General features: G+C 44.8%; 1 protein-coding gene across 2 annotated transcripts in view; it reads right to left on the minus strand.

Moving 5' to 3' along the window:
• Positions 1 to 17,395, minus strand: part of CLCN6 (chloride voltage-gated channel 6) — a 33,144-nt gene extending 15,749 nt beyond the window's left edge. For both annotated transcript variants that reach the window (XM_052653430.1, XM_052653429.1), the window contains exons 1-10: positions 17,256 to 17,395; positions 16,425 to 16,484; positions 10,660 to 10,725; positions 9,909 to 9,974; positions 7,245 to 7,311; positions 5,177 to 5,283; positions 4,308 to 4,434; positions 3,180 to 3,247; positions 1,833 to 1,891; positions 852 to 984 (exon numbers count right to left, since the gene is read on the minus strand). In XM_052653430.1, coding sequence (XP_052509390.1) covers positions 852 to 984; positions 1,833 to 1,891; positions 3,180 to 3,247; positions 4,308 to 4,434; positions 5,177 to 5,283; positions 7,245 to 7,311; positions 9,909 to 9,974; positions 10,660 to 10,725; positions 16,425 to 16,484; positions 17,256 to 17,342 — 840 coding nt within the window. In that variant the 5' untranslated portion in view covers positions 17,343 to 17,395. The remainder of the gene's footprint in view (positions 1 to 851; positions 985 to 1,832; positions 1,892 to 3,179; positions 3,248 to 4,307; positions 4,435 to 5,176; positions 5,284 to 7,244; positions 7,312 to 9,908; positions 9,975 to 10,659; positions 10,726 to 16,424; positions 16,485 to 17,255) is intronic.
• Between the last annotated feature and the right edge of the window lie 280 nt (positions 17,396 to 17,675).

Here is a 17,675-nt window from a genome sequence, read left to right on the forward strand (position 1 = left end):
CAGGCTAGTGGGAGTTTCCATTCAGCCTTTTCTGGACTATTTAAAGTCTATGGTGCACCAGACCCTAGGCTAAAAGAGGAAAAGTAAACACCAGAGGCAGAATGTGTTCCCCGAGCAAGCAGATGGGAGCTCAGTCAGGACCACAGCTGGTCTCACCTTCCCAGTCAGATAGTTCGTCATCAGAGGGTAACGTCTCACTGGGGACAGGAAGGATGTTAACATGGGAAGTAGAGAACAGTCCACAGGAGTTAATATGGGAAGTAGAGAACAGTCCATAGGAGGATACAGGCATCTAGAGCAAAGGAAGTCAGTCTGGCCTCATCAAAACTACAGGTTAACCTGAAACTATCCATTAAATCGAGCCTTTTACCACTGGGATATGTCCCTTATTCACTTTGGTAATTCCCCTTGTCTCAAAGTCTCCTTTAACACTAATAAACTACTTTTTGTTGTTGAGTTGCTCAGTTGTGTGACTCTCTTGCAACCCCATGGGCTGCAGCCCATCAGGCTCCCCTGTCTATGGGATTTCCCAGGCAAGAATACTGGAGTGGATTGCCATTTCCTTCTCCAGAGGGTCTTCCCAAGCCAGGGACTGAATCCAAGTCTCCTGCACTGGGGGTGGATTCTTTACCATGGAACCACCTACACCAGCCTTATTTTGGTTAGCCCTGACATGGTCCACCTTTTCTGTTCCTTTTATTTTCAGACACTTATGACTGTACATAAAGTATGTCTGTGGTAAACAGCGAAAGAGGAGGAAAAAAACTCCTGGTAAATGTATCGAGTAAGAGTTGTCCAGATGAAATCTGGGGTGGGGGTGGGTGGTTAAGCTCAGGGAAGCCCCTCCTTACCACTCTCCATGTGAGCCCTTGGTTCCAGAAGGACGAACCCTCCTCCAGACTGAACAGGGTGCCCCCAATGGGGGCCCCAAAAGCCGCAGCAACTCCAGCAGCTGCCCCTGCTGATACAAAGTCCCGCTTGTCTCTGAGGGGTGGAGAGAGAGATGGTTTATCTGAGAAACAGTCCTCAGGCTACAAAGGGCAGTTTTCTTACTTCCTTATGCACCGACATCTTATTATCTCGAGACCCAAGAACAGTCAGGCCTCACAAAGGGCTTCGGTTTCTGCCAAACTGACTCGGCACTGAACATAGTTCACTAACCAGCCAGATGCTCTCCCCCATTGAACTCCGCCAGGCAGGGGGTTCCCTGATGTTAGTCAACTCCAAGCATGTACTCTCAGAAGGCAGGTTGAAGATTTCCGGTGTCACCACTGAGCCACCGGCTCCCTAGACCTTCCTTCCAGAAAGCCCAATACCAGAGAAAATGGCCAAGTGTGGCTGCAAGCAGAAGGACAGGTGACAGTGCCCGGCAGGAAGGTGAGAAGGTGGACCCCAACCCGGGTGTGAGCCCCTGACTGCAGGGCCTTGGCAGGCATGCAGGTCAGTAATACCTGCAAATTGCACAGGGTGCAGAGGCCTTCCAAGCCTGAAGTGGCGGACCAAGTAAATAAACTCCAATCTTGATAATATGCCAATGAACTTTCTCGGTTGTATTTTTGATTTGGACCATGTTCTTTGTTGCCAGAGATGCTTCTAGGCCCCAGGTTATGGCAAAACAGAAGCTGTGATACCTGCTTGCCCCTTGTGCTCCTAATCTTCAGAAAAATAATTCAAAGCCCATCTCCTTCCTGATGGTCGGGTTCTGCATGCAGCCTACCCAAGCTGGGGAGACCGTGAGCCCGGTTACAGCAAGTACAAGATCTCAGTGGCAATAAACGAACAGCTTGTTTTTTTAAAAAACAAAAACACCCCAATTTCTAACCTTTCCATACCTGTCACTTCGAAAATAGGGGAAATTAAACTGGATCTTTCGTAAGGAGATGCTCTGAAACTAGAATGGGAGAAAACAGAGTTAGGGAGGGGCCAGAGGCTGCAGGAAGCCACAGCACTGAGAGTCCCCGCAGCCTGACCGCTCCTGGGCAGGAGCCACAAGGAGGAGAGTCTAGGACAGCAGCTGCTAAAAGAGGTGACTTTGAAGAGGAACTTCTTTCCATCCCCGGATTCCTAGGCTCTTCAGAAACTGCATTTTCTACATAGTCAACAAGACTGAAAGGAAAAGGGGAAACAGCTGGGTGAAGGGTGGAGAGAAACGGAAAGCTGCTACGGGAGACAACGTGAGCTCTGCTCGGGGCAGTCACCAGGGAAGAGCCAAGTGACTGCCTGACAAAGTCTCAGACTACCGCCCCATCCTGGCCCGGCCTCCTTCTACCTCTCAGCTTACTTCCTAGAGGCCGGTGCATGGAGATGAGATGAGGCAGTAACAGGAGAGATCGAAAGATGGGCTCTGGACGACAGGGACTTCTCTCCTTCTCCTGGACAACACGATGACCACAGCCAACTCCCTCCCTTAGAATGTGAGACATAAACTGTTTACAAGTGACAGTTCACAAGGAACTGAGACTTTCCTCTGTGGACCAGCCTGTGAGAAGGGGAGTCTGGGAGTCCCGAGTGAGCCCCTTGGCCTCCCTGAGCCTCAGCTCCTCATCTAAGAATGATGATGAGGAGGACAACTAAACCCGAGGGGGCTTTTTTCTGGTTGGGCCACATGGCTTGTCGGATCTTAGTTCCCCAACCGGGGATGGGACCTGGGCCCATGGCAGTGGAAGCTCAGAGTCCTAACCACTGGACTCACCAGGGAAGTCCCTGAAGTGGCTTTAAAGAAGAGAGGAGATGGGACAAGAGAGTCTGGCCCAGATGGCACCTGATGAACAGCAGCTGTTATTCCCTTGCTGCATCCAATGGTATCAGCGTTGGCCTGTGCCTGAAACCATCATAGCCAAGGCTTCCAGCCTCTCTTGAGATGCTCTGCAAGCCACCCTGTGTGCAGGTGCTTGGCAACGGCTGTGGGAGCACCAGGTAACTTTCGTTTAAACTTTCTCTCTGTTCCATTTCTGCTCCCAGGACCCCACAGGGCCCCAGTACAACCTCCAGATACCAGCTACCTGCTCTCCTGGGAGATAGACCTCATAGTTTCTCATCAACCCAAACTGATAATGGAGACCAAGGCCACGTTAGGGTGCTCTTGATGGATTTTTTTCCAACTTTAACCACGGACACGCCCCTGCCCAGGAGGCCCACTCTGAAGGCTAATTAGCCCCCAACAGCCCATCAACCCTTACCTGTGGGAGGCCAGCCCCCACCACTGCTCCACTGTGGATCATGGGGCCTTCCTTCCCCACAAAGAGCCCTGGGAACAGGTGGAAAAAGGCAAGACAATCTATCAGCACAGAACAATCTTTGTTACACAGACCTTTCTCTTGACAACTATAAAACAGAGGTGATCAAGCGACTTGATAACAGTAAGAGTGAGTCAAATCCCCATCAAATAAGAGAAAGCAACCTTGAAATTCTAAACTGGGGGTCAGCAAATCATAGCCTGTGGGACAAGACAGGCTTGCTGCCTATTTTTATATAGCCCAAGAGCTCAGAATGGTTTTTTACATTCTCGAATGGATACATTTGAAGTGGTTATATAAGTTTAAGCACCTACATAATAGCTCCTTTTTGCCACTTGGCCCACAAAGCCTAAAATATTTACCATCTGGCATAAAAATCTTGCTGACTTTGCTAAAAGCCAACTCCACAAACCAACTAGACAGGCGCTCTACTTTGAAACTCAATGGTGCACTGGTCAGACAGCTCTGAATGGTAACTTATTAACAGCATTTACATTTAAAAACTAACTCATCAACAAAAAGTACAGAGATCTGTTTGAGGGCAGAAACTTCAAGGCCACATCTGCTTAATGTACACCCATAATGATTCTTGTCGCCTTCACCCCTGGAAGGCTTGAAGGATAAAGGTCAGGAAGACGCTTTGATGACTTCCCTGGTGGTCCGCTGGCTAAGACTCCAACCTCCCAATGCAGGGGACCTGGGCTTGATCCCTGGTCAGGAAGTAGATTCCACATGCTACAACCAAAAAGATCCTGTGTGCTGCAAGTAACAGGGCTTCTGAGGTGGTGCAATAAAGAAATGGCGCCTGCTAACACAGGAAATGCAGGAGATGCGGGTTTGATCCCTGTGTTGGGAAGATCCCCTAGAGGAAGAAATGGCAACCCACTCCAATATCCCTGCTTGGAGAATCCCAGAGACAGAGGAGCCTGTCAGGCTACAGTCCACAGGGTCACAAAGAGTTGGACATGACTGAGGATGCTTGCACACCCCAAATAAGACCCAGCGTAGCCAAATAAATAAATAAATATTTTTAAAAAAGAAAAAGAAGGAAGAAAGAAAGACCCTCCTGACCTCCAGCCACACTGAACAGCACTCCAAAGACTTTGCAGAGCAGGGTTCGGAGACGCACGATTCCAGGCACTTTCACGCCGTTCAGATAGCATTTGATCTCGGGGATCCCAGAACCGGCTGCCACTGGCTAAGGGGGAGAGCAGGCATACTGAGAAACTCAGAACCCACTGGCCTCATCCTGGACAGCACCACACTCTGTAGGCCTGATGCATTTCTAACAAGTTCCTGGTGATTTAACATCTCTTGAGAGGGGAGGCTTTTCAACAATCAATCTGTTCAGTTCAGTCGCTCAGTCGTGTCCGACTCTTTGCGACCCCATGAACCGCAGCATGCCAGGCCTCCCTGTCCATCACCAACTCCTGGAGTCTTCCCAAACCCATGTCCATCGAGTCGGTGATGCCATCCAACCATCTCATCCTCTGTCATCCCCTTCTCCTCCTGCCCTCAATCTTTCCCAGGATCAGGGTCTTTTCAAATGAGTCAGCTCTTCGCATCAGGTGGCCAAATACTGCCCTTTATTTCCAGAGTCTTACCTCACTTGTCTAAGCTGGTCACTTTTAAAGTTCCTTAAGGTTTAAAGCATTTGTTATTCTAAGGTGTTTTTACAGTTCCCCAGGTGTTTCTTCTAATGTGCTGCCAAGGTTGAGAAGCAACCTTCTAGTCTAGACTGTTCCCCTTTTATCTCCCCAGAGCCTGAAACCACTTTCAGAAAACCTAAGTGAGAGAGAGATCACTTTTTCTACAGGAATCTATACTCTTAAGACTAGATCAGTGTCTTGACATTGTGGAAATGAAGATGGAGAAAAATGGACAACAACCTCATGAGCAAGAGGCAAGACCCCCACTGCCTCATCCCCATCACACCTCACCTCAATTAGGACAAGAAGGCTTGCGAAGAAGACAAACGTCAAGTTGAAACCCAAGAGTTCCAGGAGGGACAGTGCAAGACAGCCTTTCTGGCTGCACTCCTCCACCGCTGCAGACATGGGGTTAAGGAAAAGGAGCCTGCCAGCAGGGGTGGTCCTGCCACCACTAGATATGAAGCAGTTTCTCTTCCTCTGAAGCACGGGGGCTGCTTACTGCACTTCTTCCTGTTTTCCACAGATAAACCTCACAAAAACACAACTGTCTGAGATGTCTTCTCATTGGTGTTTTCAGTCATTAAGTCACGTCTGACTCTTTCGCAACCCCATGGACTGTAGCCTGCTGGGCTCCTCTGTCCAAGGGATTTCCCAGGCAAGAATACTGGAGTGGGTCTCCATTCCCTTCTCCAGGGGATGTTCTCAACCCAGGGGTAGAAACCGCGACTCCTGCATGGGCAGGCGTTGAGCCACCTGGGAAACCTTTGTCTCCTACACTAGGAACCATTTTAAAATCATGAAATACTTCAAACATTACAAGATGTACAAACATCTATACCCTCAGAGCCTTAACAAATCTCAGTGTTAAGCCACATCTGCTCCAGGTGCTTTTTGAAAATTAAAACACTAGATACCATTCAAAACAGCAACAAAACCCCTTGTGTTTCCCTCTCTCCTGGAAGAAACCCCTAACCTGAACCCTTGCACATCCTCCCTGGAACATGTCCGTGTGTATCCACACTGTTCTCAGTGTTTCTGAAACTGAAACAGTGGCGTTGTGGTTGATGCACCTTCTACCCTTGCCTTCTCTCTCAACACTTTTTGAGAATTAGCCATGTTGATCTAAAAGCTCTGGTTCAATTTTACTTCTCTGTGAAATTAAAATTACACCACCCGAATTACAACTGGCCCACTCGCCCCTCTGGTGTGACAGCAGTGTTTTGCAATCCCAGAGATGCAATGAACATCTCTGTGCATGCCTGAGGGCCACACCTAGAACACAAACACAGGAGTCAGGGGCGCCACCTTCCTGTGTATTTAATTTTCACTTCCCTGCTGGTGGTGAGGTGAGCGCTCTTCCACAGGTAATTTTCCTCTTCTGAGAACTGTCTGCTCACATCCTTTGTACATTTTTCTACTGAGCTGTTTCGGCTTTTTTCTTAACTGAGTTGCCGTTCTCCCTCTATTATGGATTCTAGTTATTTGTCTCTTAAATGCACAGAGAATCACTTCTCCTAAGCTGTAAACTTGTTTTTCAGTTTGTTTATGGGGTTTTATTGTCGGAGTTTTTTTTTTTTTTTGGCGTGTGTATAAACAAAATGTTTACTTTGATGTCATCAAGTTTATTGATCTTCATGCCTTCTGGAGTTCTTAGAAATTACTCCCTGGTCTTGATGTTACAGTCTCTTCAAATGTTGTTTTGCCTATTTACATGTTTAATCCATCTGGAATTAATGTATAGTACAAAGTAAGAATCTAATTTTGAATTTTTCCAGATGGGTAACCAATCTCCCAGCATCTTTTATTAACAAACCCATCCTTTCTCACTGACTTATAATATTTACTCTCTCACTCACTGCATTGCTCTATGTGTGTGGGCCGGTTTCTGCTTCTCTAGTACTTTCCACTGGTCTAATTGGGTGTTCTTGTACCAATATGACACTGGGTTAACTACTGTATCTTAAATTATGTAAATCTTGACATCTAGGATGGCCAGTCCCACCTGCTGTTCAAAGCTGTCTCAGATACTTTGGGCTCTTTATGATTCCACACAAATTTAGGAAGAGAATTTTCAAGTTCCATGAACAATTCTAGTGAGACTTTCCTTGGAACCACAATCAGTTCACAGACTGATGAGAAAAAACAGGTATCTGGGCTTCCTGTGTTACTACCATGACCACGAGCATCTTTCTATTCAAGTCTTCCTCTGTGTCCTTTGATAATAATGAAAAACTTTAAACCCAAGTGGCCAATAAGTAGCTCTTCAAAGATCATGTCTGTAAACTCATTTCTGTATGGGAAAGCAGGGTGAGCAACCACACATGTTGGGGAACACTGTGACCCCTGTAAAGGATACAAGCCTGCACCACTCCAAACTTGAGCTGCGTGAAGAGCCGAGCAAAGAAGTCCACGAAGAGACCCACCTGGGAAGAGGACAAGAGCTGTCACCTGAGTTTCCACGCTGTCATAGGCACTCCCCTGGAAACATAGCCTCCCACCCCCCACCGCTTGTTCTTGTTGGTCACACGCACCCATGCTACCAACAGGCCATGTGTGAACAGGCCTTTCCTTAGTCAAGGAGTGCCCCATCTGAGTCTGGTCCCACAGCCCTTCTGAGGACAAAAGAAGGGGTGTAGCTAAGTTGTCAGAAGGAGAGTTACAACACATAGGGATAAGAATAAAAAAAGAACCTAAGACCAAGGAAGACTGAGAGCGCTTAGAAACAGCACAGAGGCGTGTGAGGGCCTGCTCTGCTCTTCCAAAGGCAGGGTCAAAAGAAGAAATCCAAACACATTTTCAGTGATCCTTAGCTGGGTAAGTGTAGAAAGGATTAGGGTATCAGAATATTACTTTGAAAGCCAGTACCTACTCAGGAGTAGTATACGCCTCTTGCACGTCTATTGTTATTCATTCGCTAAGTTATGTCCGAGTTTTTGCAACCACCTTGACTGCAGCACGCCAGGCTCCTGTCCTCCACTATCTCTCAGAGTTTGCTCACGTTCTTGTCCATTGATGATGCCATCCAACCATCTCATCCTCTGTCACCCCCTTCTCCTGCCCTCTATCTTTCCCAGCATCAGGACTTTTTCCAATGGGTCGGCTCTTTGCATCAGGTGGCCAAAGTATATTCAGGACTGATTTCCTTTAGGATTGACTGGTTTGATCTCCTTGCATTCCAAGCGACTCTCCAGAGTTTTCTCCACCACAATTCAAAAGCATTGATTCTTTGGCACTCGGTTATTACCATTTCGTCCTAAGTCATGACTTTGATTTATAACCATTGTACAGGCAATGGTTAGCCTGGTGAATAAGAGAAAACCACTCCTGTTCCACTAGGTCACTCTCTGAAGTGCATGCTCAGGACTTCAGAGAACTGGGAAGACTTCTGACCATGTGAATTCAGGATCAAAGGCTTTGTGCCTTTAACTCTGGTCTTCCCACAAACCAGTGCTTGGGGGCTTTTAAATACTGAAACAATAAACAGTGACAGATCAAAGGAGAAGAGAGCCAGCAGCAAAAGGAAATGGTTGCTACATTATTAAGGCAGGTCTGCTTTCCCACAACAGGAGGGTGTTCAGTGGAGTTGCTAGAGTTTTTGACATGACAGTTGCAGAAAGACTAACACCTATATGGCTAGTGACTATGCTTATTACAGGGTAATCTGCAACCAGGCAACTATATAGCAAAATAAAACAATTACATCAGCCCACGGTGCCCCCACAATGGCAGAACATTATCAAAGAGGCCTCCTGAATGCTATTAATCTTAAATAGTAAGATGTTCCTTGATCTCTGAATTTACTACAGTAAAAATCTGAAATTAAAACCTGTGGTCAGTTCTTGTGGCTATGTTATGTTTAAATATGTATTTACACTTAATGGGTATGTTATGTAGAATTAAGTTTGAAACCTGTGGTTAATTCTAGAGAAAGGTGATGAACAGGCTACTGCTTAAGAATACATATACAGTGTTATGGGCTAATGTTTGTGGTCTCCCCTGCCCACTCCCAAATTCATATGTTGAATTGCTAATCTCCTCTAATTAGGACGTGCGGGGGGGGGGGGGGGGCTCTGTAGGTAATTAGGTCATGAATAGGATTAGTGTCCTTATAAGAGAGACCCCAGAGAGCTCCCTTGCCTCTCCTGCCACCTGAAGACACAGCAAAAAGACGCCCATGTGTGAATGACGAATTGGGCCCTCACCAGACACCAGATCTGTTGGCCCGGACATTCCAGACCCCAGAACTGTGAAAAGTAAATGCCTGTTGTTTAAACCCCTCAGTCCATGGTACTTTTGCTATAGCAGTCTGGATGGATGAAGACAATCCCCTTTTCTAACAAGGTATTGACAAAAATCAGATGTGACATTTATCATTTGGATTACAAACTCTTCCAGCTTCTCTGCTCCGGGTTGAAGCACAGTGAGTCAGCAGTTATGGTTCCAGACTTTTGCTATGACAATCTTTGGCGATGTTTCATGATTTCTTCTCGTCTGGGATTCATCTGTGAACGTGCTGACCCAGAACCCTGTGCACTCAGGCGTATTCCTCTACCCACAACTGCCAGCTCTACCTTCTAGGTAAAATGAGCAGGGTTCAGGGAAGAGGGACGGCGTAATGAGTTCACGGAGATCCGCGATGTCCTGTTTACTAGCATGCTGTGCTTGAGCAAAGAGCATAATAGCCACACTTTTGTTCTCATCATGTTGCTTTCTCCCTGCAGAGTGACCTCAGCATCCACTAAGCACTCTCCCCACTCTGCCATCTACCTAATGGGACCACATAACAAAGGACAGGTCTTGAGCAAGACTTCGAGTGCTTTAAAGGGCATAAGCGTTGCATGGCTCACTTTCATTTCATAAATTGAAAAGTATAAAAAAAGTATCAAGATTATACTTAAAAAAGAAAGAAAGAAAGAAAAAAGGCATTCTCTGTTATAAGGACACATGACTTATCTGCCAGACTGGCGCATGCCCTCTGCCCTCTGCTGCCCCTTGGCCCACGATCTCCCCGCCTGCTCACCAGACCGGTGCAGACTCCAATGGCAAACACCATCATCCACTTGACTGCCTCATACTTGCGACCTTTCTGTTCACAAAGGAAAAGAATGACTCAGGATTATGATGGCAGCAAGGAGGGACTACATCTCAGCCAACCAGTGTCAGACTAAATTCCACATGGACAGCAAGCACAGAGACGATGTCTGGTGTGACAGGTAAGCTTTACAATGCAAGAATGAAGAATGCGAAGGGCCAGGCCAGGTACACTGACAGTGGACATGCTGCTGGCAGGCTGAAGGACTAAGGAACTAATAGATTTAATTTAGTTAATAGACGGTATTAATAGACATCCCATGAAAAGGGTTAAGAGTCCAGAGGTTAAGGAAAATCACTGAATTATTTAGAACAAAAAAGAGGCTGTCCAAAATAGACACAGATGTATAGAAAAGTCTTTTGGACGGTGTGGGAAAAGGTGAGGGTGGGATGATTTGAGAGAACAGCATTGAAATATGTACATTATCACGTGTGAAACAGATCGCCAGTCCAGGTTCGATGCATGAGACAGAGTGCTCAAGGGTGGGATGGGGAGGGAGGTGGGGGGGGTTCAGGATGGGGAACACATGTACACCCATGGCTGATTCATGTCAATGTATGGCAAAAACCACTACAATACTGTAAAGTAATTACTCTCCAATTAAAATAAATAAATTAAAAAAAGAAAAAGAGGCTGTCATAAAACCTACTTGGTCCCAAAAGATCAATAAGGAACTCACCTTATTATCCATAGTCTCCAAAACTTCCAGATAAGGGTCATTGATACAGCGATCATAATCCAAACTCTGAAAGAGGGATGTGTGAATAAAGAAAAAGTCATAAGCAGATAGGAAGAATTACCATAACCTGGAAAGGATAAACCTTCCAGTTCCCACCACTCAAAGCACTGATGGCCAGAGCTGCACCCAGGAGGGGACTGTTAGAAACAGAGACTCTTGGACCCCCTCAGGTCCTTCTTAATCAAAATCACTTACATGGACGTTTCAGCAGCACCCCTGTAGGTGAATATTTTACGCTTTAGGAAGTTTTAAACTACATATTTTTAAGTGCCCTGTTTCTGCCAAACACTAAAAGACCTCATGCCCTCATTGGTGCTACCCAACTTACTCCATTAACGAACAAATGCTTCCATTAACCAGAACCAAATTAATTTAGCAAGTCTAATTTTAAGTATCTTCTGCAGTTAGCATCTGTGAAAAAGGTGAGTCACAAGACAAACGTGGAGACTGTTTTAAAAAACAACTTCCAGTTTATGTTAGGAAGAGGCACAGATCCAGCCTGGCTCCTAAAACAGTTCCTTAAACTTTACAGAACACAGCAGTTCTGCAAACGATCTGTAGGTGTGCCAGGGGCATTTCTGAGGAACAATTCAAAGGAAGTGATTTTATTTCTACATCATGCACAAGCAGCAACAGTCTGGCACCAAAGGAAAACAGTCTGCTGTGTGCTCTCTCCCCGTAACTTGTTGCTACCTACACATGAGCTAGTGAACAAACTTGGACACTGGCCCGGTGGCCACACTCCCACACAGGGGTTCAGAGTCAGCCGCTAAACCAACGCAGGTGTGACGTGTGACAGTTCATTCCATTTCTGTGACTACCCGAAGTCCAAATTCCTTTTCCAAAAGGGTCCTGGAGTAGCAGCAGGTGACTGATCAAATCAACTATTATCCACCCAGTATGGAAGACTATGTAGTCATAGGGCTTCCCAGGTGATACTAGTGGTAAAGAACCTGCCTGCCAATACAGGGGACATAAGAGACTCGGGTTGGGACGATTCCCTGCAGGAGGGCATGGCAACCCACTTCAGTGTTCTTGCCTGGAGAATCCCATGGACAGAGGAGCCTGGCAGGCTACAGTCCACAGGGTTGCACAGAGTTGGACACAACTGAAGTGACTTAGCATGCACACATTCATGTAGCCATTAGAAGAATTTGGACAGGTTTTCAAGGACAGATGTGGCCAATGTGCAAAGATTAAGTAAAAAAGGCAAGATGCAAAATAAATAAATAAAGGCAGATGCAGATTAAATGGTGTAATAGCATCCTATTTTGATTAAACAAAGATTTGTATGTCAGCATACAATAGAAAACATTTGGGAAAACCGTTCACAATGGTTAACTCTGAGGTGGTATTTCAGTAGCCACTCACATCTGGATATTACTTAAAATTCTCCAGGCAAATATGGTGAACATTTTTTTATATTAGAAACAAAACTGTCTGCCTGATTATAAAACAAAAAAAAACAATCAGGAAAAAAAATCAACCAGTAAACAATATTTCTGCTGGGAAACTAGACCCATCAGTGAATGATTAAACATATGTTTATCTAGTGATAATATGTATATACATAAACACTTTACATATACACACACATACACACACACGCACACACACAAACAGTAAACCCTTGAACAACAAAGAGGTTAGGGGAAGCAACTTTCCACACAGGTAAAAATCCACATTTTGCTATTTCTCTCTCAAAAATGAAGAATTTGATAAATGGCTCAACCAAGGACAAGAAGCTGAAATAATGTGGACAGAATCAGGACTCAACCCTAGTTCTTTAGATTCCACACATTGTGATCTCTAATGGAACACAAACTTTTCCCCACACTTAAAGATCTGTAAAATGAAAATACACTATTTATTGAAAAAAAAAAAAACAAAAAAAACTTGCATATAAGTGGACCTGAGCACTTTAAACTCATGTTGTTCAAGGGTTAACTGTATGTCCACGCACATATACATATATGTGTGTATGTATATACACGTTTTAATCTATTAAGGACATCACATTCTAGGAACAAATGGGAAAAAATTAACATGTTGAAAAATTATGATATCCTTCATGCCCAACATGTATAAAAATCACTAGCAATTCTTTGCTTGATGGTTCTAATAACACTTAGGTTCCATAAACATTGAAAAGGTTTGCAGACGTCCACAACAGGCAAAGGTATAGTTACAGAAAGTAGATTAGTGCTTGCCTATGGTCAGGGGCAAGAAGAGTGGACAGTGACTGCTAACAGATGCATGTTTTCTCTCTGGGTGATGAAAATATTCAGAAATTGATTTGATGATAGTTGTGCAACTCTGTGAATATGCTAAAAACCACTGCATGTACAATTTAAATGAGTAAGTTGTACAGAATGTGAATTATAGCTCAATAAGGCTATTAAAAGGGACATTTAGAAAGAACTGTAATACAAGAACACCAACCTTTTTTAAGTTTTGAAAATTTGACACTTGGTAAACATGTACCCATGAACTGTACGATCTGTTATTAAAATCAGATAATTACTTCTCCTTTGCCATGACTAATTTTCTTTTATTTCTGCTGTATATGTTACTCTTTGGTTTGGGAAACTAACAACTTCTTTAAAATAAAATTCTTTAAAAATAAAACTTGTATAGGTAGGCTGCAGGGTTGATGTCCATGGTTACGAGCAAGCATGGCATCCGGCTATAGGGCGCAAATGGGGACAGAGGTGTAGCCCAAATTCACTCAGGAAGGCTTAGCAGGGGTATTGGCGTTGAAATGACTCAGAGGGGGGAGGCCTGTTATTCTAAGTCCTCAGCTCTGAGGGGGAGCCTTTCTCTACCTCAAAAGGGCACTATAGGTTCTGTGACACACAGAAAAACAATACTCCTTGGGAATGGTCTCATCCCACAAACAGGAAGTTGATACTATTCAAATCATCTATAACGAGAATGGATGTCAAAACGGGGATTCTAACATCTTGTAAGGCCCCCAACTTATTAAAGAAAAAGTCAAGTACGTACAATGAACTCTTACTAAGGCAGGAACTGTGTGTGTTAGTCACTTGGTTGTGTCCAACTCTTTGCGACCCCATGGACTGTAGCCTGCCAGGCTCCTCTATCCATGGAACTCTCTAGGCCAAGAACACCAGGGTGGGTAGCCATTCCCTTCTCCAGGGGATCTTCCCAACCCAGGGATTGAACCCAGGTCTCCTGCACTGCAGGCAGATTCTTTACCAGCTGAGCTACCAGGGAAGCCCACTAAGGCAGGAAGGAGCACATTTTAGAAAGATCTTCAGCAGAAGGGTTTTCTAGTTGATCCCTCATAAATAAAATCTGAGCTGGCTTTTCTGAGTCAATGCCTAACTAAACTTGCTCTTATAGCAGATGCTCTCAAGAAGATGGTTAATTGAGAAATATTAATGACTCACATGGAAGAATATTAACCCATAAAATTTATACAAATATGCATATCAAGTGAGAGTAAATGCATTACTGATGAGTGCAACTTAGCAAAAAGAGTGAAGGGACAGAAGATCAATGGAGGAGACAGGCAGTGTTGAGATCCCAGGAGGAGGATAAAGGCTGGGACAGCATCGGTTGTAACCATCAGAATGATATCACCAGGTTCAAGGGGGGATGGCAAGGTGACAGCACGAAATGGATCATCATACTAATTCTTGCAAATCTTTCTACTGTGTACAAGCAAACACGTATTTAAGAGTTATGGGACTTCCTTGATGGTCCAGGGACTAAGACTCCATGCTCCCAAAGCAGGGGGCCCAGGTTCCATCCCTGGTGAGGGAACTAGACCCCACATGCTGCAACTAAGAGTTTGCATGCCTTGACAAAGATCCAAGGTCCCGCTTGCTGCAACTAAGACCTGGCGCAGCCAAATAAATAAAATAAATTAATTATTTTTAAGAAGAAATATGAGACAATACATCACTGGATATAGTGCCTTTTGATTGATTAAAAGCACTCACATCAGAGTAACACATTATACCACTGCGGTACAGTTGGCAAATTTTAGACTCTTAAAATTATTTTGTTGAGTCAATTGCAAGGGGAAAAAAAAAGATGAAACAACAAAACAAAGGTGAAACAACAAAACAATGATAAAGGTGGAATCAACTTCATCTCAAACCTATTTGACTTAAAAGATGTATCAAACAAGTGCAACATTAGGACCTTACTTGGAACCCAATTCAAACAAACTATGAGAAAGTACTTACGACTTTATAAGCACTTATATAAATACTTTATAAGTATTTATAAGACAACTGGAAAACCCAAACACTGGTTGTTTGATATCAAGGACTTATTGTGAATTTCTTAGATGTGAAAATGGCACTGGCTTATGACAGGGAAAAAAGTGTCCTTATCCACTAGAGACTTGAACTGAATTATTTATGGGTGAAATGATATGATGTATAGACTTTCCTTCAAGATAATATGGGAACGGGGAAGTGGATGGGTGCACACATGAAACAAGGTTAGGCATGACTGAACGATGCTGTCTGATGAGTACAGGGGGTTTTCAGTGTACTATTCTGCCCATTTTGTCTACATTTATGATTTGTAGCTTCTCATGGAACTTAAAAAAAAAGTTCCATGAGAAGCTACAAATCATAATAGATACACTAAATTCTACAGCAAGAGTAGATAAAATATTAGAAAGAAAATTAGTCTGGATATGTTATTGCTCTAGAATACTGAATTTTTTAAGTACATGGTTTTTTTTTTAAGTCATTAAGTATAGACAAGATTAATCTCACTCTGGGAATTAGTTCTAAGAAAGCAATTAAACAAGGACGGACGGTCACCACCACGCAATTCGTAACATAGAAAAGTCAGATAAAAAACATCATCTTATTTCATAGACAATGAAATACTATTTCCCCGTTTAAAAATGAATTACAGAAAAGTATCTATTGATAAACAAAAATCTGTTATAAACTGGGAGGGAAAACCATGTTAAAATAGCGTATCTAGTAGAATTTCGTTATTTAAAAGAAGGCAAGGCAAAGGACGTTTAGTAAAACGAATAGTCATCTTTTCATGAACAGGATTGTAGATTTTTCCCTAGCTTCTTTTTGCAAATCATATGAAAATCCTCTATCACAACCATGGCTTGTTTTTGCCATTTCAAAAGTCATAGTAATGTCACTATAAGCTGACTAAATAAGAAAAGGTATACTCTAGCAGCACTGGCCTTAGTGCTCCCCACCACACAAAACACACACACACTCTGTCTCTGAGTCCCGTGCATGAAATCAGGAACTATAACCAAGGACTGACAATTCCAAGAGAAGCTGCTTGGGCAGGAAACAATCATCTGAAAACTCAGTTCTCTTAGAAGAAAAGCAAGGCTTCCTGGCTCACACCTGTTTACAAGCAAATGCTCTCAGTGGCTTTGACTCTGGGTTTCTACAACTTACAAAAGCAAACAGTCTAATGGCAAACACATGCTCTAACCAGGTTAAGGTGCAATAGATTGATGAAAGCCTGGAGACACACTCAGACCCTGCTTTGAGGCTAAAATGAGAAAAGGGTTTCTTAAACTGCCCCTTCTGACAAAGAAGTTATCTCTTACCTACTCACTCCCTGGAAGAGAAGGTCATAGAGCATCTCTGGTTGGAATCCTAATGCTTTTGCTTCAGTCTGAAGTGAGCTGGTCACTCACTTCTTCTGTTACCCAAGACAGCATCTAAGAATCTTACCTCATAGTCTTTCCTTGGAAGGATCTCATCCTCCTCCTCCTGTGTTTCTCCAAGGATGGTCTAGAAAAACAAATCCAGAGAAGGGAGACCCTTTCAATGTTTTTAAAAGTGGAAAGAGGCAGAGATATTTACTGAAATCAGATAAGAATTTCTAAATCCTCTGTAGCCATTATCATCAAATGGGAACATCTAAAACAAACAAAAAAACCATTTTGGGATGGGGGTGATGCGGTGAGGGTATACAGTCATCAGCTGAGCTCTTCACTCCTACCATACATTCTTCAAATCATCACTCATCTTCAGGACACTTCAAAGATGTCACCTGCCAGCTTAAGAGGGAAAGAATTCAGGTTCCTTCTGACAACATGTAGAGTCTTACATCAGGAGATATTTGTCAACTCTGAGGATACAACTCAAGTTTTCCCAGGGTGCTTTGCAGAGGGAAGCTGGATTATCAGTGACCCAGAAAGGGTGAAGGATACAGTGACAGAGCGCTGGAAATGATATGCAAAGTCCAGTGAAGGGGTTCATTCTGAAAATGCTCATTTCATTCAAAACTCCTTTTAGGTGGAAACTAAAAAAATTAACATGGATGCGATTGACTAGAGGTGGCCTAGATCTTCCCTCAGATTCCAGGGAGGGCTTAGGAGAAAAGACCCCAGACTTGGGCACGTGAAGCCGGGCAGATGCTTCGAGAGCCCGGGGTGCGGAGCCCAGGCCCCACCCGCAGCCACCTGCGGGCCTAGCTCGACCCGGCCCCACCCCCGGCAACGCCTCTCGCAGTCTCTCAGCAACCGCCCCCTTCTCAGCCCGACTCCACCCGCTCCTTACCAGCTCCTCCGGGGTGCGGGTCTCACGGTCACCGCAGCAGCAGCACCACCTGCAGCAGCAGCACAGGGACCCTCTGCATCCCGCCATCTTCCTCCTTTACTGCCACTCTGGACCCCTCTGCCCACCTCCCTTCCACCCAGGGATCCGCGCCTCACGTGACTGGTCCCGGGAGTGTCACGTGGCCCTCTCGAGCTTGAGGATGGAGACGGGGAGTGGCTGCAGACGGGTGGGGCGAGGGGTCGCGTCACATGACGGCGGAGGGCCGGCTTCCAGCGAGACTTCTGGGCGCGGCCATGTTGGGGGCGGGGCTTCCGGGGGGTCCGCGAGGGCGGTTTCCGTCCTCTGCTCCCGCCTCCCTTAGCAACCTGACACCCGCGCCTCGCCTCCTCCCGAGCCCCGCCCCCTCCGCCGGAGCCTCAT

Source organism: Budorcas taxicolor, chromosome 16 (genome assembly GCF_023091745.1).
Source record: "Budorcas taxicolor isolate Tak-1 chromosome 16, Takin1.1, whole genome shotgun sequence".
Lineage (NCBI taxonomy): Eukaryota > Metazoa > Chordata > Mammalia > Artiodactyla > Bovidae > Budorcas > Budorcas taxicolor.